Source organism: Dipodomys ordii, unplaced genomic scaffold, assembly GCF_000151885.1.
Source record: "Dipodomys ordii isolate 6190 unplaced genomic scaffold, Dord_2.0 Scaffold3, whole genome shotgun sequence".
Taxonomy (NCBI): Eukaryota; Metazoa; Chordata; class Mammalia; order Rodentia; family Heteromyidae; genus Dipodomys; species Dipodomys ordii.
Window position 1 is genome coordinate 13,247,377 of NW_012267219.1, and position 25,169 is coordinate 13,272,545.

The 25,169-nt window shown below is 35.1% G+C and overlaps 1 protein-coding gene across 1 annotated transcript in view; it reads left to right on the plus strand.

Moving 5' to 3' along the window:
- Trhde (thyrotropin-releasing hormone degrading enzyme) overlaps positions 1-25,169 on the plus strand; it is a 372,401-nt gene that overhangs the window by 319,932 nt on the left and 27,300 nt on the right. Inside the window, exons 14-16 of the mRNA XM_013018686.1 lie at positions 18,085-18,232; positions 19,994-20,091; positions 20,542-20,649. Of these exons, the coding sequence (XP_012874140.1) occupies positions 18,085-18,232; positions 19,994-20,091; positions 20,542-20,649 (354 nt within the window). The remainder of the gene's footprint in view (positions 1-18,084; positions 18,233-19,993; positions 20,092-20,541; positions 20,650-25,169) is intronic.

The following is a 25,169-nucleotide window of genomic DNA, read 5'->3' on the forward strand; positions in this document are numbered from 1 at the left end:
GGAAGTTTCGTATCTCTCAGAGAAGCACAGTCTCTGCCTAGATCTGAAAACCTCTAAATTCACAAGCTTGTCATCCTTTATACGGTGAGGCTGGGAGGCCAGCTTGCCTTACAAAGGGGAACAAATGGACACAAGAACCACTGGGAGAACAAAGCCATGAGGAAGAACAAGTCATCAGGATTAGAGTCTGGTTTCACTTTAGAAAGTGGCTTTCTGGTCAGGTTTGCACAGCAACTTCTGTCCATGCCCTCTCAGGACTTTTCCTCTTCCCCCAAGAACACATGGAAAGTGATCGTGAAGCAGTCAGTCAGTGTTTTGGCAAGCCACAACGTGGTCTGATCACTCTGCATGGAAATTGAGTACATAGGGTTGTACATGCTTTCTATCCAACACAGAGCTTTTTTGGAAGCAGGGCTCTATTTAAAAAAATGTAGCCCTTCAAAATTTCCAGGCAATTCTAGTACTACTTCTCACAGCTATTTGGAAATGTGGTTCTCAGATCTACATTACTTTGACACAGAAAGAAATGATCAGTCTGTTGGGATTGAAGAGGTTTGGGCTCCGAGGTTTTGCCATTGAGTTATGCTATAATGCGTCCATTCCACCCTGGGCTGTTACTGCTATTTGTGCCTCACATTTGCTGGGCACTTGAGCACTCCTCAAGGCCAAGAGTTGTTATTCTTAACAAGTGCTCCCTAGGTCAAATTGGAATTCCATCCGTTACAACAAGACAGAGGATATAAGGCATGGGAAAAACATACAGAAGGATCTAATATGCTAGTGTGTAAAAGATTATCATTGTATTTGCTTAATTAATGTTGTGGGGTTAAAGTCAATTTCATGGCATCAAATTTTGAGGTAGTGCAGAAGTCCGGTTGTATCCTTGGGATGAAAAACTGTATTTGGTGAGGAAGAAACTATTTCTTTGCCTCTCCAAACCAGCCTCCAACAACAATAAGCAAAACAAACAAATAAACAAACAAAAACCATAAAGGAAAAACAGAAGAGGAAACTGGAGATGAAAACTCTGTGTGTATGCAATTAGAGACATACACAACTTAAAGCACAAAAGCAAATAAAAATACAATGAATTATAAATCAAAACACAGATGTATTTTGGGAGTAGATGAAAAACATTTGCAGATCTATGGAACACAGAAATCTGCAAAATAGAAGACACTTTGCTGAGAGAATTGTCTTACATGGAATATTGAAATCTAAAGGCATGATGAGCTATGTGGATTCTCATCAAAGAGTGGGAAACAAATTGAAGCCTAGAGGAAGACGACGTGGAAGGCTCTGGTTTTTGCAGCAAGCAGAGGGCAGAAGTAGTGGGCTAGGGAAGATGTGTATATGGCAATTGGTTTGGCAACCATTAATTGAGACAGCTGGAAGAAACAATTAAATGCTATATCACCACAATGAGAACTCGCAATAGACAGGGTTGAAGTGTGATCACACAACTCTCCAACATATTCTGAAATGAGACTGTAGAGCAGAAATATGCCCCAAACAGATGGAACCACTGATTTGATCAGAATCAGGTCTGAAATAACAGTCCTAAACGTAAATGGCTTCTGCTCCAATCCATTTGCCATAATTGCTCTTCAGTCAAAATCCATCTGCAACAACTTCTACTTCAGAGAACAGTCTCTTCCAATTTGGTACAATCTAGACTGACAGCTATGGAAAGCACCCCATGACTTGTTAGGAAATATACTCATTATCTTACTCATGTAACTGTAACCCCTCTGTACAGTATCTTTACAATAAAAATACACAAAGAAAAAAAAGGGTCACAATATCAGCAAAAGGACTCAGACATTTAAACCATTTAAAGCTACCTGCCGAGGTGATTTAAGAATAAAAACACTGTGGTTTCTGTTGAGGCAATGGTTACATGGAAACATAGAAGTACAGAGGAAGGGTAATGGAAACAAAACATTGCAAGAAAGAAATCTGTGTTAGAAGCAGGGACATTTTCACGCACATACACAGATTGGATAGGTACATGCAGATAAGGGGAGAATGAGCTTGGGAGAACTGAGATAAATGAAATAGGAAAAAAAGGAGGCAATGAAAATTATGCAGGCACATGTAATATCCAGTGGGCTAGTATGTATTTCTGCTCTTTTGCATTTAGTATTTGTAAGAAAAAAGAAACAGAAAAAAAAACCAAAAAAGTGAAGACCTAGTAGAAGGCACAATGAAGCTATGTTGCTAGAAAAGGCATCTATGTTTGAGGAAAGTAATCTTCAGCAAGGATTAACATGACATTCATCTTGGTGTGCATACCTTGGGATTTAAGGATTAAGCAAAGCAATTATCTGGTAAGAAAACTCAGGCTGGCTCATACTTCCATAAGCAAAAAGAATCGAACGGATATGGTCTTACATGGAACCATGATGTCTCGTGATTATAGGACAGCGATGAGTCTTGAATCCATTTATGCATTAAACCAGAAGTAGAGAAATTATGGTTGCAAATCACAGGCCAAATTTTAAACTTGAAAAATTTAGAACTAATTAAACAGATACAAGCTGAGAAGTTTCAAAGTGTTGGTGTAGAGTGTGATGGTATCTTCATCTTTCTTTGCAAGGATTCAAGGAATATAAATTAAACTAGAGATAAATTCCTAAGGGGGAAAAAACCCTTCAAAGATTTTTATTTAATGGAGATATAATTCCTTTTAATAAGTGTGCCTAGTATAAGTCTTTTGATGAGTATTTTAATCCCATGTAGTATATCAGATTTTTTTTCATCCTTTTATCTAAAACAATTAATATGAAATATTTTATCACTTTTTCATCCTTTACCTTACATTTCTGCTTTTCTATATTAACATATAATTCTGATGAAATCATTCTCTTAATAATATAGAGCATTGATTAACAATGTCAATGATTTATTAGAATGTTAGAATTTCCTTTAAGAGTCCTTTTGCCATAGAATTTTCTGTTATTTCGGTTTACATCTATAAATAATATTGTTGAGCTGATTTGTAATAACTAAGAAAATATATTTTTAAACTGATATGATCCCTGCAAAATTCTATTTTCATATTTTAGGATAATATAGACATATACCCATATTCATAATTAACTAGTACCTTGTTGTTATTGTGTGGTAGAAAATTGCTTCACATAAGTGGTAATGAGGGATACATCTTCAGGCAATATAAAAAGGACTCATCTATGCGATTATTATTAAAATTAATGAGTATCATTGTTAGAACACAGTAAATCTATACCATTAATGCCCTCTAGTTGTTAATCTTCATTAACGAGTTAGAACATTACCATTACTTTGCCAAGTTTAATTTCAACCTTATCAACATTATAGAGAATCAAGGAAAAGTTAAGGTTTTATGTTTCTGAGGTGAGAGACTAGGATTAATTCAACATGTATATAAAGTATCTTGAATTTTGTAGTATTGGAACTTGCAGCTAAATTTGAGAGGTAAGAGACAGTATCAATTAGGAAAAAAAAAACACTTATGTTATCCCTGACCTCTATCTCAAGAGCCTTTTTGTAAATTGTCTACAAGTTACTATTCCAAAGAAAGTAATGAGCCAGGCGCCCGTGGCTCACGCCTGTAATCCTAGATACTCGGGAGCCTGAGATCTGAGGATCACGGTTCAAAGCCAGCCGGGGCAGGAAAGTCCGCGATCACTTTTGAGAGCTGGTTTGGAGGTTCTAGCAGGGGAGTGCAGCTACTCCTAACCTATACCTTTGACCGAAGACAGGACCTCCTCTATCGGGGATGGTCGTTCTCTTCGACCCAGCTCGCATGGAGTGGTGAGGGAGGAGGAAGGGGAAACCCGCCTAGCCAGCCAGATGGGGTGACAGATGTCGCAGCCAGATCGCCCTCACATCCTCCATGACACTCTCTCCAATAAACCACCAGAAAACCGGAAGTGGCACTGTGGCTCAAGTAGTACACCGTTGAAGAGCTGAAGGACAGTGCCCAAGCCCAGAGTTCAAGTCCCACGACCCACAAAAAATAATGTTAATTATTATTATATAATTATAATAATGAGGCAGAGATGTTAGTTGATTTCCAAAGGATTTCAGCGTGTTTTTATTCTGAGAATCGAAATTTTTCTTAAATTACTTACAACTTCACAAATAAATGTCCAATATCATTTCAATACTGGCATAATTTCTGTGGGTCAGTACATATCTATATATACATCTATACTTTTATCCTTTATTACATTAGGTTGTCACTTAGAACCCTTTGAAGGAGAATAAAATTCAGAAAACAATTCTAGCATCTCTGCTTCCTCAGAGGTGATTTCGAGTGGGCCCAGCTGTCTTATTCAAGATACAAATCTTTTTCATATGCAGCGAATTATATACTTGAAGTCCTTTTTTCTATCTCACCGGTAATAAAAAATACTTTTACTTTCCACATTTTCATTTGCAATGGCATTGGGTAGCTTTTAACTCTAATTTGGAATGGAGCATAATATTCTGAGAGACAGGAAAATATCACTTTAAGTCATAAAGAATTAGATTAGCTATTTCATTTCTCCAGGACTGGAGACTATTCGACTAAGATTAGAGGAAGATGATGGCACACACAGAAGGTGTGTTCTTCTCTGTCCCTGTCCTGTCATTCACTATGACTTGAGATTGTTTCTCTAACGGGCTTTAATATCTCCAATAGCAGCTGTGATTGAGTTTCAGAGAAATGAGATGGTTATGTGTTATCATTACTAAATGAAAAACAATCTTTATTTCCCCACCTTTGATATGATAGGAAAATATTAAGACAAAAATGCTTTTAACGAGTTATAAAAATCTACATGCGACAGATGATGGAATATTTGTGTCACTGATGGCTGAGTAAATCAGCCTCACTTTCAGTGTTTCCACCGTGTTGGCCAACCTGCTGCCAGCCTGGCTTCCCCTCCTGATTTAAACACATGATTCAGAGTGACTTTGGAGGGTTGCAGTACTCATGGATTTATGGGGCACTTGTATGTGCGATCCTCGTCACTGTACAGCAACCCTGTCGTTTTTTGTGACAGTGCCTGTTTGACTGGTTTTGGATTTATGATGGAAATAATTCAGAACAGAGTAATAATTTTCCCTTGGCAATTACACTACCATTTGGTACTTTGTCCCTAAGGAGAAAATGAATGTGCTGGGATCTGTACATGAGTTTTAGGAGTTTGTTGGAAGGAACAAATCAAGGTCAGAACACGGATGTGGAACACGTGGCAGGTGAATTCTAATTCTGGGCCTTTAGTCTTCAGGCTCTCCACATTTGTGGGGCACTTTACGGTGCACATCCTAGTCTTCATTTCTTTCTTTTAAATAAGTTTTTTTATTGTGATAATACTGTACAGAGGGGTTACAGTTACATGAGCAAGGTAATGAGTCCATTTCTTATCAAGCATTGTTGCCTCCTCCTTTGTTTGGCCCCTACCATCCCTTCCCTCCCATCTCCATGACTACACTCCCTCCTCCCCACCCCCCATCCCCAATTTTTCTTTCTTGCTATTGTTTCTAACGTATTTATAAGGTACCACGTGATTTTTTGTTGCTTTGTATGCCCCTCCCCCACGGTATAACCCCTGTTTTCACTGTATTTGATGTTGCTATAATTTGGGGAGGGGAAGGGAAAAAACATTGCAACATGAGATGTACAAGACGCTAGGTTGAAAAACGAACTTTACAATTCATTTCTTTCTTTTATATTTTTGATGCACAGAATGACTCTGGGCAGAAAGTAGCATTTCCCCCATTTGATACAGAACGAAATCACTCAATGAAAGATTTCCTTTCATGAGTGTGTTATTTGGCAGACATTTTTAAGTATGTACTTCACAAACACTGTATGATATCTAATAGAGGCAGGGAGACTTTTTAACACCTTGTCCTTGATTTTTTTATTAATTAATCAGTATGAAGATTTCTGATTGTATACACAAATTGACAAAAGAGTGTAATCCATTTCCTGATCCATCACAAAGTATCAGCAATTATTTACCCATGGACAATTCTATTTTGGGTAGTTCCTCATTCAGATTTTCATGCTTCCTTGAAGCAAATTCCAGATATCAAAACAATTTATTTAAGTATTTTCAGTATATGGTTGAAAAAATGACTGAAAATTAAACTCCAGTGTTGATTGAGTTCCCCTACCTCATTTGATTATTCCAAAGTCTTTCCTCTTGGGGCTTTAAGTACAAAAGTATTTTTTAAACATCCATTCTTAGCTAATTTTATCATTTTTCTCAATTATTAACTTTTCTATCAGGCTATAATTTCAATCTCACTTGTCTAGAAAATTATCTAAGGAATTGTAATGTAATGCTATATCTGTAAATAAACTAGATTTGGATTTGGCTGTGAGATTTCCTTCTGAAATTTTTAATTGAGGTAGTCTATCTTTGGATCTCTTTCCAAGTCCAGGTGTCTGCAGTAAAATTATGTCTAGGCTATAATATGAATCTTCTTTAATTTCGTACTTCAATCTGACTGTAACATCCACAAGTATTTCCTAGTCTTAAATTTGTCTTTTTCTATAAGCCCTTGAAATAGAAACAACTTCTGTTGTTTAAAGCATTTCTTTGCCAGTAAATTTTGGTAACATGCATAATTACCATCTCTTTTTTTCTATCTCATACCCCAGTATTGTACAGTATATGTAATATTTATATATTGTATACATGTATATAGTATATATGTATATATTTATATATGTATATATTTACATAAGTATATATTACATATTGTATATAGATTATATGCATACATGTATATATTATATATGTATATACAATACATACGTGTACTATATATATCTATTATATACATATTTTGTATTATATAATATGTTATAAATGTATGTATATATTACACATATATATGTATATATTATATATGTATATACACATATATGTGAATATGCATGTATGTATATATAAATTATATATATGTTGACCTGAAGCAGTGGTTTTTCTTTTTTTTTTATCTTTATTGTAAAGGGGGGGGTTTACAGTTACATAAGTAAAGTAATGAGTACATTTCTTTCTAAACACTGTAACTTCCTCCCTCATTTTTGCCAGCTAACCACTCCATATGCCCTTTCCCACAAATCGTATAGTTCATTTCTAACATAGTGTCTAGTAAGTATCATTGTTGCATTAGATCATCCATTGTCTTGATATTTCTGTGATTCTCTTTCCCTTCCACAGATGGGATAAACTTATTTACAAGACAAGGGTACAGAAAAGGAAACAGTAAAAGAAAAGAAATAGCTGCATACAGGGCATAAGAACCTCATTTCCAATTCTTGGGAGTTCATGTTGATACACTTCATTTTATATGGTTCTATACACTTAACAATTAGGCTATTGAGATTCCCCCATTAAGAATGTCATAGCAATATTGTAGTTATTACAAAATAGGGAAATCATGCATCCTAATTTTCTTTGGGCTTGGCTTACTTGGCTTAATATAATTTTTTCCAGACCTTTCCATTTCCTTATGGATGGAGCAATGTCATTCTTTGTGAAGGAAGCATAGAACTCCATTGTGTATATATACCACATTTTCTTTATCCATTCAGTAGTATTTTTAAACCTTTCTGTTTTCCTTAAGGTAGATACATTGCTTCTTCATGAAGTCAGTAGTTTCAGGCTGAAATCTGAGCCAGCAGTCCTCTCTGATTTAGACCACATACTAAAGGAAAGCCAGGAGTAAGGATCAGTTGTGAACAAAATGGCATGTGAGTGTAACCAAAACATCAAAATGTCCAAACGCTAAAAGCTGTGTTTACAATTAGCCATAAAATCCTATTTCAAACCCATGCCATAACCCAAACCACTCCCCATTCTGATCTAAGTACATTCCTTAGCGCATAAGATTTTCACTTGTTTCAGTTCTTAATTCCTTCTTTGCTCAGCTTCTTTTCTTGTTTGCAAATGTCAACACAAGATTATTGACAGGTTTTTTTTAAAGTTTTTTTGCAGGGTGAAGTAAAAAGATTTGGGACTTGGCACATAAAGGCTGAGTAGCTGGTATTTGAATACTAGTATCACTTCATTTGCAATATGGCCCTGGAGAATCTGTTCTTTTCTGTAAAATGGGGATAGTGGTAATAGAGGATTTAATATAGTAATGCATTTGAAGCATTGACACATAAGCTGGAAGTGAATCTATATTGGCCATTACAGTTACTGCTCAAGTTGCCTTTTGAACAAAGACTGTAAACTTGAGGATTTACCAAGAATTTATTATGTTATAAACTTTACCCTGTTCATTTTAATTTGGCTATTTCATATAAAGAAACTTATTTAGGACATATAAAATCATTGTGCACAAATGTGTTTACAGTATTGCTACTTTTAATCTGAATATATAGTACATAATATATTGTGTATGTATATATACATATATATCATAAATACTCAGTAATAGTGACTTTTCTTCAGAACATTATTAGAACCAGTTCAGAGGTAATCCTAAAGAATTTTACCAGCATTTGAATCACAATAGTTTAAATATATAAACTTGTACGTGCAGTATGATAAAATCTCTATAAAAAGCAAAACTTTTGATGTAATGTTTAGACTAGAGGAGATATACCTGGCTATTTGTAAGTTATTAGTTTTGAGTGATGTTTTTTCTCTTCTCTGGCTTTCTGTTATTCATACATTTCTCTAAAAAGCAGACATATAGGAGGAAGCTAGAAGCTTCACTGATTTATGGGCCTGTGGGTTAATGATTTGATATCTTGATAGCAGTAACCTAACCTCTTAAAAAATCCTCCTGGAATTTTTACTATTTTTGCTCTCATGTGACTGCTCACATCATTTGGAAACTTCACTGCTGAATAAGCAGAATTTCATATTAGCTTGAAGAATTGTCTTTTCCATGGAAATCATAGCTATGTGGATAATTTTCACGTATTAAATTCAGTTTATTTTCTGTATTGAGTTTTATACTAATTTAGCTAATTAACCCAAATTGGGACATACAGCTTCCTGCCTATAAAGTATATATCCTTTTAAAATATATTCATTGCCTAAACAATTTATCAATAGCCCTTCCCTTTATTATCTAATAATAAATGAAATTTTAGGAATATATTTTCTTATATCTTTACAAAAATACCTTTTTAAAACAAATCTCAGACATGACCAAAGATCCACAGAATCATGGGGTTTTTATTGGTTTGGTTTTGTTTTTCTTTTAACATCATCCATTTCACTCACTGTGGGATATTTTACCCATGTACATGGAGAGAGAGCCTGAAAGAAAGTCATATTTTATTTCATTTTCATCTTGAAAATGTAGCACCTCTGAGTTTGCAACTGAGTGATGCTGCATCTGAACACTGCAGCAGTGAGCATCACTTTTAAAAGCAAAAAGTCCAATCAGATCATTTCCCAGCTCAACAAGTTGGTGATGTGTTTCTAATACACTTGCAGCCAGCCCAAGGTCCTGCTGTGTGTGGCCCGAGAGTCTGTTGTGGTATTTGGGAGGTCTGCCATGCTGGTGGGTCTGCATTGGCTCCCTGCAGAAGAGGAATCTTGGGTGGGATCTTGGACAGGAATAAGAAAGGCGTGTTGGTGCAAGGCATCTGGCTTTCCAAGAAGGGTACTGATAGCATGAAGGAAATTGGGATTATCATCTCTGCGGACTTCTGGTGTTTACAGTGTCTCGGTTTCCATGGAAGAGTTGGTCAGCTCAGGGGTAGAGTGGGTACATAGTATGTTCAAAGCACTCAAAACGTGCAAAACAGAGTGATCAAAGAGTTGGCCTTGGAGCAATTTAGCACAGACTCTCAAAACTGAAGTTAACCAACAGAGGGCTGCAGATGAGGGATTGTTTGAGAGAGGTATATATTGGGGGAAAATGCTCTAAGACAAAGTGAGTGGTTAAACTGATGAAAGACAAGAAATCAAGTAATAAAGAAATAGGTTACATTTTCCTGAGAACACCTGAGTAGACCAGGAAAGATACCAGAGTCGCACAAAGTCTATACTTTACCAGGCCAGACCTTCAGCCACTTTGCTCTGGCCACATCGGTCTTGTGTTGTGTTTCTTGTCTTTCTTCTTTCTTGTTTTTTTCTTTTTGGCCAGTCCTAGGGCTTGAACTTGGGCACTATCCTGCAACTTCTTTTTGCTCAAGGGCTAGCATTCTACCACTTGAGCAACAGCACCACTTCCGACTTTTTTCTGTTACTGAAGAATCAAACTCAGGGCTTCATGCATGCTAGTCAAGCACTCTACCACTAAGCCACATTTTCAGCCAGCCCTTGTGCTATGTTGCTAAGTGCAGCTTGCTCCAGAAGCTAGGAAAGAGTCAACTTTTACAACAAGCTCAGTTCCTTCAGGGTTCACTCAAGAGGCAGAACTTTTTGTTTCTGGAAAGAAAACATCCATTTAAATGAAGGTAAGCTCATTGAAGAGAAGCATGGAGACCAAATTCAGCAGAATCACATCACATTTTGATCCACAATTTAAAAAGCGTCATATGGGCTACCTTAGGCTTCCTATTCCACTTCCCTGAACATGAGCAACTTTATCTTCCAGACAAATTCCATCATTTGGTGATCTCCCATTGTAAATAAAGTAGGGAGTAGAGAGGACTATGTGATTGGGATTACAAAGTGAACAAATAGAAACAAAACCAAACAGAAAAACCAAAACATTTCTTGGTACAACAGTACATGGCAGGATCATCTAAACTGTGGCATTCTCTCTCTCTTGATTCTGTGAGTGCTGTTGCAGCTTAACTTGTTACTATTAATAATTTATCATGCAAGTAAGAAGACAAAACAGAGAAGGTTCTTCTTTTACTATTTGTGATTGCAAGTAAATATGGCATTTTAAAAAATCAATATAAAAGCCTTCTTGCCTTACACAACCTCTTCTCTGTCATGAATATTGCCCTATCTTTAATAGTGAATACATTGTCTGATAAAGAAAACAATCTGAAGGCCCTGTTTAGTCCTTCATGACATCACTGCCAACCATAAAGACCTCTGTTATTTGTCCAATAACCTAAATAGGTTTCTCATTTTAGGATCTTTGAATTTGCTGTTTTCTCAGGTAGAATTCTCCTTCAGCCAGAGTGGATAGTTCTGTTGTCTTACTTCATGCAGGTGAAGCCATCCCACATGAGCTGATTTAAATCTTTCCTTCCAGAATTCTCATCCTAGCTCTTTTCCCTTCAATCCAGCTGTTTTACACACACACACGCACATGTGTACACATACATGTAACATATGTATATATGGAACTTAGGCTTCAGACAGGCACTTTCTATTTAAACCACACTTCCCATCCTTTTTCTCTTTGGCTATTTCTCAGGTAGTGTCTCAACATTTTGGCTCAGGTTTGCCTTGGATCACAGGCACAAACTACCAAGCCCATATTATTTATGAAGGTAGGGTCTTGCCAACTTGTTACCTAGGATGTTTTCCAAAAATGATCCATCAGATGTCTGACTCCTGAGCAGCTTGGACTGCAGGCATACGCATTCTGAAAGGCAGCCTCATGTGATGGAAGCACTAGATTTCTTATCGGCCTTACCTTTCAATTCCATCGATACCATTTGTTAGGTAGGTGAGCCTGGCAGAGTGATTGTCTTCCTATAAACTATAGCTTCTATATCCAACAAAGAAGCCTGATATTACTGATCCAGCTTAGTATTACTGTTCTTTTTAAATCTTATTGTAAAGGTGATGTACAGAGGGTTTACAGTTATATAGGTAAGGTAGCACATACTTTCCTTTATTTTCCCCTCCCTCATTAGTAACAGAAGCAAACTCACCTCATTATCTTCCTGTATCATGTATTACTATATGGTAGTCCTTAATATATGATAGTATAAAACAGTTAAATCCATAATTTTTAAAAAATTGCCAAGTTAATCATAAAGCTGTAGCCTCTTTATACTTTGTGGCCAAATACTTGGCAATTATTACCTCTTTCATTTAGTGGCAAAATGTTTATGTTGCTTCTAACACTATTTAGTACTGTCAATCCCCTCTGTATTAAGATGACAGCTGATTTTTTTTTGTGAAGTCCTGGGAATTAGGAAGGCAGGGTATGAAAAGAGGAAAGTCTTGTGGTGGTATGAATGAGACTATACAAGTTGTAGAAAAGTTACTTCTGAATATATTATTTTAATTCTCAAATGTTTATAGAAGAAAATGGATTGGAGAAATCATGCCATTCATCAGTGTCAATATACTGGTCAGGAGAAAGAGATTTGTAAGTCCTCCATCAATTTATTTAACTTGCTACTGCAAACAGCATTCCTGCTTTAGGGAGAGTAATTTTCGAAGTATAATACAAAGCTGTTAAGTGTCTGTGAAGGTATTTGATTTTCCCATATCCTGGCTTACTGAAAACTAGTGGCTAGATAGCAGTGGCCTTCCTATGAAAATTTAGTCACTTACTTAAAAAAAAATCCAAAACCCAAAACCAAAAAATAACACCTAGTCTGGAGTCCTGCTGATACAATGCCAGGCATGAAGTTGGGGAGGTGGGGAGAAAGGGATGTTAGGGGAAAAATAAAGGAGGGGCAACAATGCGGGATAGGACATGTACTCATTACCTTGCTCATGTAAGTAACCCTTCTATACAGTATCTTTACACTAACATATGCATACATACATAAAGAACAACAACAACAAAAAACCCACAACTGTTCTCAGTGTCTGTAATCCTAGCTCCTCAGGACGCTGAGATATGAGGATCGGGGTTCAAAGCCAGCCAGGGTAGGAAAGTCTGTGACTCTTATCTCCAATAAACCACCACGGGGGGTGGGGGGAGGAACAGAAGTGGTACTGTAGCTCAAGTAGTAGAGCACATGCCTTGAGCTAAAGAGCTCAGGAACAGTGCCCAGGCCGAGATTTAGACCCCCATAACTGACCAAAAATAACAACAACAACAGCAACAACAAAACTGTTCTCAAGAGAAAACAGTTCAAGCCTCAGCACTGACACAAAAATAAATATGAGAAATATATTTGTAATATTATTCTTAAATTATATGTGTGATCTATTAGCATTCAGATGCTGGTGCTAACCTTTGAAATGCTGAATTTTAAAGAAATTATGCTTATGTCTTAGTGAACTTGGCAAGTACTACTATTTTAAAATTTGATCATTGCCACCATCATTTAAGCTTAAGAAACATTTATTGAGTACCTACTTTGTGCTAGGTTCTGCATTAAGATAAGGGGAAAATTTAGGTAAAGCACACTTTTTTTCCTTAAAAATTTAAGTCCAATGAATGAGAAAGATTATGGTAAAACCATTACTACTTTTATAAATCTGTTATGAATGACCCTTTTCTAAGGTGTTACTGAAGCCAAGAAAATAAATGCCTGAGTCAAGTTTGGCAATAATTTCTTAGAAGAGAAAGGGAAAGAAATGAAAGGCCTATGACAACTGCTTTGCATTTCTCATATTTTTACATTTATGGGGCTACAGATAAGGAATACTCTTTATCATCTCTGCACACAATAGTTCAGCCAGAAACAAATTATACCTCCTTTTTCTCCAGGTACTGACCAAATGTACATTGGTAGGCAGAGATTCTTCCCCCATGATTTTTTAAATTTAATTCCGTGTTACTCCAAGGACTCCTGACATTCTAAGCTTGCTGTACCATCTTCCCACAAATAACATTTAAAGTCACTTAATAATGAATAATAAAGAATAAAAAGCACAAGCTAGTAAACTTTTTAATTATTTCAGTGAGTGCTTTAAAAATCTTTGCCTAAGGAACACATCCAGTGTCTTGTGCCTATATTGTGATATATGTAGTAGGCGATTTATTGGCTTTAAATGAATATTCATTTAATGAAGATGAGTGTGGTTGTCTGGAGAGTCTAATGTTTGTGCTTTCCTCTCTAAATTTCAAGGTGTGAAGAAACAATTGCCTTTAAAGAAAACTCACAGTAAAAATAAGTTATTCAAAGAAAAGCTGCCCATTTTAATACATTAGAGTTAAAATTCATATTTTCAGATTGGCTTATTTTATAAGCAGTTCTGAGGATTTTAGGTGAAAACTAAGGCAGCTAAAGTCAGCTAATACAGCCTGGTTTTAATATCCTTCTCATTAAAATATGTCTTGTATGCCTTAAAGATATATTGTACTGCAAACTCCAGTAAATGGGGGAGGAGGAAGGAAAGGAGGGTATGTGTACAGAGTGGAGGATGGGAGGAGCAGCTGTGTAGTTGCAGATGGACAATCTTTTATTGATGTCTTTAATGGTCCTCATTTGATTCTCCTTTTGATTGTCTATTCTTCAGTTCTTCAATTGTTTCTTATGCCTCCAACACGATCGTGAATATAGATCTCCTATATCACTTATTCCTAAAACATCAATAAGACACTACAATACATGACACCTTCTTTGAACTTGCTCTTTCTTCCATGTTGCTAGTATCATTTCTTTCTGATGATACCAATTTGAGAAAACTGCCTGTTAGCACCAAAGCCCTTGATGTGTTCCCCACTGGGCTGATTAATTTAAGCCAATGCAGTGTTCCATTCATGAGAACCCACACATTTCCTATATTGATGGCATTATCAGTAGTAGTAATCACAGATATCATTACCAGCCAATTACACAAACACATTTAAACTAGGTAACCTATTTCCCAACATTATCTCTTACAATTCTCAATTTTGTAATGAAGCTGATCATCCTCTTGGCCAATTAAGTGTAGCTACATATTTTGATCTAGTCGGTTTAAATGCAACTCTATTGAATTATGCAGTAGGTAATGACTTACATATGTTGGTAACAAAGCAGAATGAGGGCAATTTGAGTGTAATTTGTTTTTTATTCTGTTTGAAAACTGCATTAGAGAAGGTTAACTGCTTAAAAAATAGACCCAAACATATTTGTAGATCAAACACAATGACTGATATTTCCTGTTTAAATAGCAGGACTAAGTTTGAGAATTGGCTTGGCTACACAGTGGTTCAGGAACCCAGAGATCATTAAGATTTTGGGGGGGGTTCATTTGTAAGGCTTCCATTCTGGGCCTGGGCGCTGTCCCTCAGTTCTTCAGCTCAAGGCTAGAGCTCTACCACTTAAGCTACAGTGCCACTTCCAGCTTTCTGGTGGTTTATTGGAGATAAGAATCTCACAGACTGCCTGGGTGGGCTTTGAACTGTGATCCTTAGATCTCAGCCTCCTGAGTAGCTAGGATTACAGGTGTGAGCCACCAGCGCCTGGCTCCTTTGGATTTTTTTTTACATACTCCATTTCATATTATCCTTGCCAAAGATGCACATCCATTTATTAGATTTTGGTCATATTAACATGTCTAAACCAGGAAGATTGAAAATTCTAGTCTGTTCTTGAAAGGAGAGGAAAGTATGTATTTTACTGAGCAGTTAGTTACTACTACTGTTAGGACTCAAAACAGAACTTGACCTGTTTTACTTATTTAATGAATACTTTACTTGTCAGTATTATTTGAAACTTCTTCGGGAATACTTTACTTTTATTTTTCAAATTATGTGCCAGATGTCTTATAAAACCTACATGCAAGCCTCGTCTATTAGATCTGAATATATTAAGCAATTGAGAGAGCATGGGATTATGTTTTCTAAGTTTTAATATAAATAAATTATGTTCATGCTATTAAAATTATTTTCGGCAGGTTCAAAATAAAGTTTGAATAAAAAGTGTGAATCTGTTTTCATAGGTTCGAATATAAAGTTTGGGTGCTAAACATGTCTCTTAGTTCATTCAGCCTTTTGTTTTTTCTCCTTATTATTTTTAAATTTTATTTCATTTTAGTGTAAAGGTGATTACAGAGGGTTTACAGTTACATAAATACACAAGTAAGGTAATGAACACATTTCTTGTCAAACATTGTTATCCCCTCCTTTGTTTTTCTCCTACTTTCTCTCTCCCTTCCTTCTCCCCTCCCAAGTTGTGAAGTTAATTTCCAACACAGTGTCTTGTGAGTATTGCTGTTGCATTGGTTTATCCTTTGTCCTTTGACTTACCATTTTGTTGTACCCCTTCCCTTCCCCAAATCATATACATGTATATACAAGTCACAGGGTACCAAAATCAAAAACAGTGACAACAGGGGATAAACCAAAGTGGGGGAAAGAAAGAAAAAAGAATTTCATACAGTACATTAAATATAAAAACAAAACACCAAAATATCTTGCTTCCATATCTTGGAGTTCATTTCAGAATTCTATGTTTCCATAGGAAAGAATGACCTTGTCCCATTCATAAAGAATTAGAAAGACTAGGAAAAAGTCATCTTAAGTGAAGCATGCCAGACCTAAAGAAATATAGGCTCCATGTTTCCCCTCATTTGTAATAATTAATATATGTCTATGATAAGCCTGGCAGAAGATCACAATATCTCAATAGCTATGTACATATGACTATATAAGATGATGTTAATTGAAATGAACTCCAAGATATGGAAACAAGCCTTTTTATTTTATAAACAAGGAAAGAGAGGGCTTGAGAAATGAATTATTACCTAGTTGTACATGGATAATCAGTGGTGGCATCAGATCCAGGCTAGTCTTCTAAGGCCAAGTGTCTTCCTAAGACATTATTTGCTGTCACTTACATAGGGAATCATCATGTTCACACAGCATGCCATTAAATAATGAGTGTCTATCCACTTATAGAGGTGAAATAAAATGTAATATGCTGCAGTTGACATAGGTGATCATGTCTAAGCCCTTGTGAACATATAACTAAAGTAATTTTCAGAATTTTCAAACTCATGTGAGATCCACAAGTAGTGAGTAATTAAATGGTTTACAAAAGAAGAAAACCAAAACCTTTATTTTGTCAGCAAAACAATTGTTTCTAAAAAAACTTCAAATCTATAATTATATGCTTCATGGTATGTGAGAAAAGAGAAGATGAGTAAATGCTAATTAATATTTAGAATGACAAGACCAAGGGGAACAAATTAAAAAATCTGAAATGTTTTATGTAAGGCAACCAAGTAATTATTTTTAAATGACATCCTTTTTCATTATGAAAACAAAATCTGACAGATAATAGATAAATTTTCTTACTTACTCCAGTTTGTAGCCTAATATCATTCTATGTCTACAAGCTTGTATAAAATGGACACTGCATAAAATGGTGACAACCTCCATAATCTTTACACTAGCCAAATTTTCTAAGAAATTATAGAATTATGGAAAATTTGCTGTTATTTCATCATTCTTCCTTATGTCAGATAGTAACAGTAATTGAACTGATTTAATGGTTGAATCACAATATTTAAAGTGGCCTACAAGTTTGGAATTAATTTAAAGAAAACTGAAGTAGAATGATCAGAATTGGTTTTTATTATGCATTCTGTAAACATTAATTGTAAGCTAACAATAACCATGTTTAGTAAGAACTAAATAATCAGACAAACATTATAAATGAGGATGAGAAAATACTTGGCTTGCTCCCCGTCCACCTTCTACCATGCACAAACTAAAGGACTTTGTAACTTGATGATACTCTGAAGGAACAGTGTGGCAGGTGCTGGCTTTCATATTTCCCACATCCTGTGTTAAGGTCTGTAATTACTGATCATTGTCTTTGTCTTGTTACATTACTATAATACCACGTTTTACACTGAATGATCCATAACCCATGTTTTTCTCATAGTCCTGGAGTTTTAGTCCAAGAACAAGGCTGGGTATTGGCTGAGGGCTTTGTCTCTGCTTCAGAGATGGCATCTTTGTGTGCCCTCACATGGGCTATTTCAGAAGAGCTTCTATCAAGATAAATAATCAGGGTTTCTTTTATTCAACTTCCATCATTCTTTTCTTACCTTTTTCTTTTTAAATCTGAGTATTCCGATGTTTTGTATTCATGTAAAATTTTAACTCTAACCCTGTATAGATTGAGGGGTATTAGCGCCTTAGTAGGACTGTAGTTAAAAAGTAATTTTATTTTTTATAACACGGAGTCTGCTTGCTTTATATTGTGATGAATCTTGCTTTCTGCAAGATTATTTGCATAAGTAAAATCTTCAGTTTTGCATCATGGTGTACTTTCTGCATGTAATTAACATTAACTTCCTTTTGACTGTGCAGGGCTGGCTATTTGCCTCAGAATATTCCCCTGGAGCTTATCAGATACCTGTCTGAGGAGAAGGATTTTCTTCCTTGGCATGCTGCCAGCCGAGCTCTCTATCCTCTAGACAAATTATTGGACCGCATGGAGAACTACAATATCTTCAATGTAAAAAAATACATAATTTCCTCTCTCTCTTATTTTAGAAGATAAAATATTTTTTTCTTATTCTATTGTATACTACCGATCCTGAGTTATTTTAAAAATTCCTTCTGCTAGTTTATGTTGTCATTTTTTTGTCCCGATTTTCTGTATAATACCAATGACCATTATCTGAAGAAGAAATTTAATAGAAGCTGACTTTTGTTCTGGCCTGAAAGTGTCAATTAAGCTTAAATGCTTCAGAATTTAAGAAGAAATATACATGACAAATCCGTAAAGTTCAAATGTACTTTCCAAGAGTTAAAGGGCTTGGTGTTCACAAAGGACTTAACTTGGGAAGGGGGATCCCAAAGATCTTAACAGAATATAGACAGGTTCAGTAGAGATTCTTAGAATTATTTTTTATCCAAAAGGGCATGGTGAGTCCAATTCACTTCCTTAATTAACAAGGATAAGATCAACATTGAACCAAAAGCCCATTCATAATTGGGTCCAAGGGGAAACAGGAAAGCAAACAATAGATAATCCAAACAGACATGAAGGCATGACAAACATCCCAAAATGTTACCTGACCAGATTTTCCTCTTCTCAAAGCCTAGCAATTCAAAATTGTTCTGCACACACTACCTAATCTGATTTAATAATCGTTTTGAACATTAGGATTAAGTACTCCTAATGAGTTCTTGATTCCTAAAGGTCTTATCACTGAGCATTTTCACGTATTATTTTCTTTTCTCCAATAAGAAGCTGAGGTTTGTTTTCTATAAAATTATCTTATACTATTTAGCATATGCATTCAAAACTATTGTAAACTGCATTTCCAAGACCTGAGCTCTTTTCTTAGTCATCTAAGTTGTTGGTCATCTCAGTTGCTTAATTTGTTAATTGTCCTAAGCCTGCAGGAAAGTAACACTTTAACAATTTATTTTATTGTAAATGAGAATAATCCTGATTGGACTGCTTATTATCATTAGTTTTGTCTAAGTTCTTCCAACAAGCATGTAACAAATGAGGTCATTAATATAATTTTTTTGTCTGTGAGAGAACCACTTATAATTCTCTTTGCCTGTTCCAGAAAAACTGCATGAGAAATGTATATGAAAGTAAAATACATTTGCCTTGATATCAGATGCCTCATTTTTAGTAAAAGTGAAGAATTGCTTTTACTGTAATTTCAGTGCTTTCCTTTGACAATTCAAGTGAGGGAGAGCATATATATATTCATATATATGTATATTTAAATATATAATTTGAATAGATTTTTGACTTTGTAATAGCATATCATTCATGGAGGTGTTCTGGTTATCTCACCTTCAACAATGCTAGTCTATTGATCAGGCCCAGAATAACAGCCTTATTTTACATATGTTCTATTGCCACAAAATTCATAAATACTAGATATTTATTTTCCTAAAGTGTACCTATGTATATTTGTGTGAACATATGCATGGGTATAAGTACCAGTTTCCCTTATTTTTTTTAAGTAAAAATTGTCACCTAACATATTTAATAGTGCAAATTACATAGTCATTGAGTAGGAAGCAAAGAACAGATTACTATCATTTTGACATGTGTGTTTTATACTTAATTTTTGTGTTGAAAATACTGTACTGAATAAATTAGAATAGAGCATTACTCTACCTATAATTTATGAATATTTAAAAGTAGATATATCAAAGCATTACAATGACAGTGAAATTTATAGAGTCTAAATAGAAGAGTTTGTAACTAATATTATCTTTTTTTTTTCTCCTATTCTCCATTTAGGAATATATATTAAAACAAGTTGCTACGACATACATCAAACTTGGATGGCCAAAAAATAATTTTAATGGATCCCTTGTTCAAGCATCCTACCAATATGAGTACTGTTTTTTTCTTTAATACTCCTTTCTTCCCTAGAGCTGTACAATAACACATTTCCAGCAGCACTGTGACTAAAGCAGCAGGAGAGTCCATTTCTTTCATGCTGCATTTTGCATTTCAATTTCCTGTAAGGACTGCTGCTGTGTATCAAGGCTTCCACTGACTAAGAGTGAGAACAAAGGCATTATATTTCCTTGCTACATTTTCACTGGAGATCTTTTATTGAGATATTGAGATCAGAACATGTTCCCATGAGTGGAGAACTCTCTTCTGAGAAGACTTTGGATGTGTGATTTCCAGTCTGCTTAATTGTCCTTACTCAGAAGAATAGGATTCTACTTTGGTGTCATAATTTACTTATGTACCCATTACATAATGAATTACGCCACATTTCTCTCCAAATGTTAACACCATTTTTTTTTTAAATGTTGTTTTCTGATGTTATCTAGAGAGCTTCGCAGGGAAGTGATCATGCTGGCCTGCAGTTTTGGCAACAAGCACTGTCATCAGCAAGCATCCACACTCATTTCAGACTGGATTTCCAGCAACAGAAATAGGTAGGTACCACCAAGGTCTGTATTTCTGATATTAAGCAAAGATATTTTCAGATCTTGGTGGAGCCATACCATTTATTAACTAGAGTAAATCAACACCCAAAAAATATATAACAAAATGTTGCTCAGGTTAAAAGCCTGCAAAGAAGCAGCCTGAGTTTTCTTCTTTCTTCATCTATGTTCTCAATTTGCCTCAAATTTGGTAGCTCTCCAAGCTCATCAGAACACAGTAAGTTTGGCCCAAATATTTTAAATTTCTATGGAAAAGTTCCAGTATTTATTTTTAAAACAATTACCGGCATAGAATATAAACAAGGTAGCATAGCATATGTTAATATTAAAGCAAAAAGGTTATGAAAAGAGGTCTTTACTCGTTCAGTGACCCTTGACAATGACCTTAAAATTGTAGCTTATCTTAGAATTTAGTGATGCATAATTATAATACAAAATGTGATAGGTATTTGAGGGAAAAAATTCACTAAATGTCATTTGATAATGAAAGAATACTAAACATCAAAAAAATAAGATCATTAGTTTCCTTACTATACTCTTTTGGACCAACCTAAAGTGTCCTTGTTATTCTAAGGGTGGTTATTTTCCTTTTTTTTAATGAAAGGAGCTATTGTCTATTACTACAGCTTCTGGATTTCATAATTAATTACTTGAGAAGAAAGAGGCTCTGAGTTGAAGCTTGGTGGGAGGGTCTTTGACATAAAACTAATACTAACTCTAAGGGTACCAAAGAAAGAGATTGTTGTACATAATCAGAGAAACATAAGCAGTGTAAGTTGCTTATAAAATGAATTTGTACTTTTCCTATTAAGAGTTACATATATTTAAATTTAATATCTCACTGTCTCCAAATCCAACAGTAGTAATTCAGTTTTAAAGATTTATAAGGGAAATCTTTCACTACATTATTCAGTAATTTGTCATAGCTCACCTTCTTTAACATTTTCCTATTTGCCCTTTCAGTTAATGGTTCTGGTCTTACGCTAAGTCGAAAACTACCAACTGTCAATTGATCATGTATTTTAAGATAATGATTTAATTTTTCATCAGACTTCTCTGAAAGCATGGTGTCCTCAGTTTTAAAACTTTTGGTAATGATTTTTTCCTTTCTATGCTATTTTTATTGTCAAGGTGATGTGCAGAGAAGTGGTCATAATTATTTTTGTGTAAGCCTTCTAAATATTATTGTATAACATCTGAATATATTATTTGAGCCTTTTATCCAGATTACCATCATCTTGGACTTTTTTCTTTTTTTTTTATCTTGGACTTTTTAATATACTTTATTGTTATTATAGAGGTGATGTACAGTAGGGTTACATTTACATGAGTCAGGTAATGAGTACATTTCCTTTTGTACAGTGTATTCTGTTTCCTCATTCCCTTCCAATCTCTCCTTCCCATCTCTCATATAGAGACATTTGTCTGTAATCAATAATCCAAAATTAAGATCCATATCATCTATAGAAAGAAGGAAAATATAAATACTATTTACAAATTATTGTCTAATTCCTTCTCATTTTTAAAATTTTACTATGTAAAATGTGCACTTTACTGGAGCTGATAACAGTTCTTAAATTCTCAATGATATCTACCCAAAAAACCATATTTTCTGATCATTTCAGTAAGATGAAATGTATATCATTGCACCATTATTTCTCTAGAGAGTTTTCTTTTCTTCTTTTTTTTTTTTTGTTGGTTATGGGGCCTGAACTCTGGGCCTGGGCACTGTCTTTGAGCTTTTCAGCTCAAGTCTAGTGTTCTACCATTGACCTACAGTGCCACTTCTAGCATTTTCTGCTTATGTGGTGTTGAGGAATTGAACCTAGGGCCTCATGCATGAAAGGCAAGCACTCTACCACCTTCCCAGTCATTACATCATTTAAATTTGTCTAAAGAATTTTTAAGACTTACACTAAAATATACACTAGTTGATACTCGTGACTCATGCCTATAATCCTACCTGCTCCAAGAAGCTGCAATCTAAAAATTATGCTTTGAAGACAGTTTGGACAGACAAGTCCAAGAAAATCTTACTTCCAATTAACCAGTAAAGAGCTGGAAGTAGAGGTATGTCTAGAATGATAGAGTGCCTGCCTCAAACAAAAAAAACAAAGTATAGCACAGAACCCTGAATTAAAACCTCAGGTACAGCAGAAAATCACACACACACACACACACACACACACACACACACACACACATGATATCATCCTAAAAGTATACTAATTATTGCAAATGAGGGAAACATGGGAAAAACAACAATAGAGAAAAACAATGGACTGTATAGAAGTTGTATTGAGAGCCTCTTTATTCCAAAAGTTGGAGTTAGTGTTAATAGGCTTCGTTATATATAGTCCTTCCCACCTAAGCATTTGGGATCTTGAGATTCCTTGTTAAGAGTATCTTCTATATATTCTAGTTCTTACAGATGAGGGAGATCATGTGACCTGCTTTTCTTTGGGCCTGGCTTCACTTAATATAATTTTTTCTAAGTCTTTCCATTTCCTTATGAATGGAACAATGTCATTTTTTCTGATGGGAGCATAGAATTCCATTGTGTATATGTACCATATTTTATCTACTGAGGGAAATTTGGATTGGTTCCATAAATTGACTATGTTAAATAATGCTGCAATGAACATCGTCGTACTGGTGGATTTAGTGTGGCCTTGTTCGTGGACATTTGGGTAGATTCCCAGAAGTGGGATTGCTGGTATACTTCTAGGATAATTTTATCAGATGAGCAGAAAAGCTCAAAACTTATTTACATATGAGTGTATAAGATGATGCTAAGTGAAATGAACCCCAAGATAGGGACATAAGAGGTGTTTTCTTTGTTGCTGTTGTTTTTTAATGTACTTACAATGTACTATGTGATTTTTTTGTTTCTTTTGTATGTTCTTCCTTCACTCACTGTATTGGATTCCCATGTCCTGCATCTCATATACACATTTTTCTAATTGGGAGGGGAAGGGAAATATACATATATATGATATCATATATGTACTATATATTTTCTGGATATATGTACTATATATTTTTGAAGTAATTCATTTATTTGATAAAATATTACTGACTATTTTCAGTATCAGCTGATATTTGGAAAGCAAAATGTGTCTCATTTTATTCTGCAAAGGGAACTGAGCAAAAGATAGGGAATAGACATGACAGAAGGTGTCCCTCTCTTTCTCTCTAAAAAGATTCTCCCTTTAGGCCAAGAAGGATACTAGGATTCTCTGAGACTGACTTGGAGGCAGCAATAGGCATATCTTAATATGTAAGGATGAGGATTCAACCAGAATGTACTTAGGTTGCTGGCGTATTTGTGTAGTGTACTAACTTTTGCCTTTTAGCATTGAATGAGCCATCATTCTGAAAGCACTTTTAAATGAATATTCTTATATAAAGTGTCAGTCATTTTGGCTTCAATCGCTGTGCCATTCATTCATGGTAAAAATAATTAAATAGCAGCCAAACAGTTTAAGGTTCTTATTGTCATTTTTTCATTATTTTTGATTTTCTGCTTTGCTTTCTTTTCTAACTGATCAAGTAAACATGCTAAGCTACTAAGATGTGAATAAACCAACTCTATGACATATGCTGCAGTGGGGTCATAAAATGCCTATTGTGTATGAAGATCAGGACTTCCATCCTGTCTTGTGGATAACAGCTTAAAAATAGGACAAAATGAAATTTAACAGTTGATACTGATTTTAAATTTCTGAAATTAAGTCAGTCATGAAAAGAACAAGGTAGCTTTCTAAATGTGTCTGTAGCTGTAGGCTGGTCAGCAATTTTGTTGTTGTTGGTTTGTATGTTTAACTGGAATCATAAAAGAATTGATTTGTAATAATATCTTTACAAATGAAAGTTAATGTAAAAATATGTAAGGTAGTTTTGGGGATGTATATTTATGCTATTACATCTAAAGTACAATGAGTCTTAAGATTAGTGAGGATAGGAAAATCTTTGGGATGTTGTATCAGTATGTAGCATCTTGTTGACTCATTGGGCAGTTGAATAAAATCAAACATTAGAGTCAAGAAAATGGAAAAATGTGGAAGATGGTAGAAAGCAGGACACTGTAAAGAAAAATTTCAATGAATTTTGCTAGAGATAGTAGCAGCAGCGAGAAACATTCAGGAGTTAAGGTGGATGATAAATTGAGTGAGTCGACATTCTGATCCCTGTTAAAATATTCAAATGCCACAGTGTGCTGAATTGTAATGGTGATACCATGCATAAGAATGGATTGAGCAACATTCAAGTCTTGTTAGCCTGCAATTTGCAGATGAAGTTCAGCAGAACCCCACATTCCAGAAAGGAAACAAATTGCCATGCATTCCATAGAAAGCAATAAAAATCATAAAACAATCCTGAAAACATTAGCTAGAAAAAGATCATGTGGGACTGGGAAGGTAGCTCAGCGGTAGAGTGCATGCCTTGCAAGCATGAGGCCCTGGGTTCGATTCCTCAGCACCACATAAACACAAAAAGCCAGAAGTGGC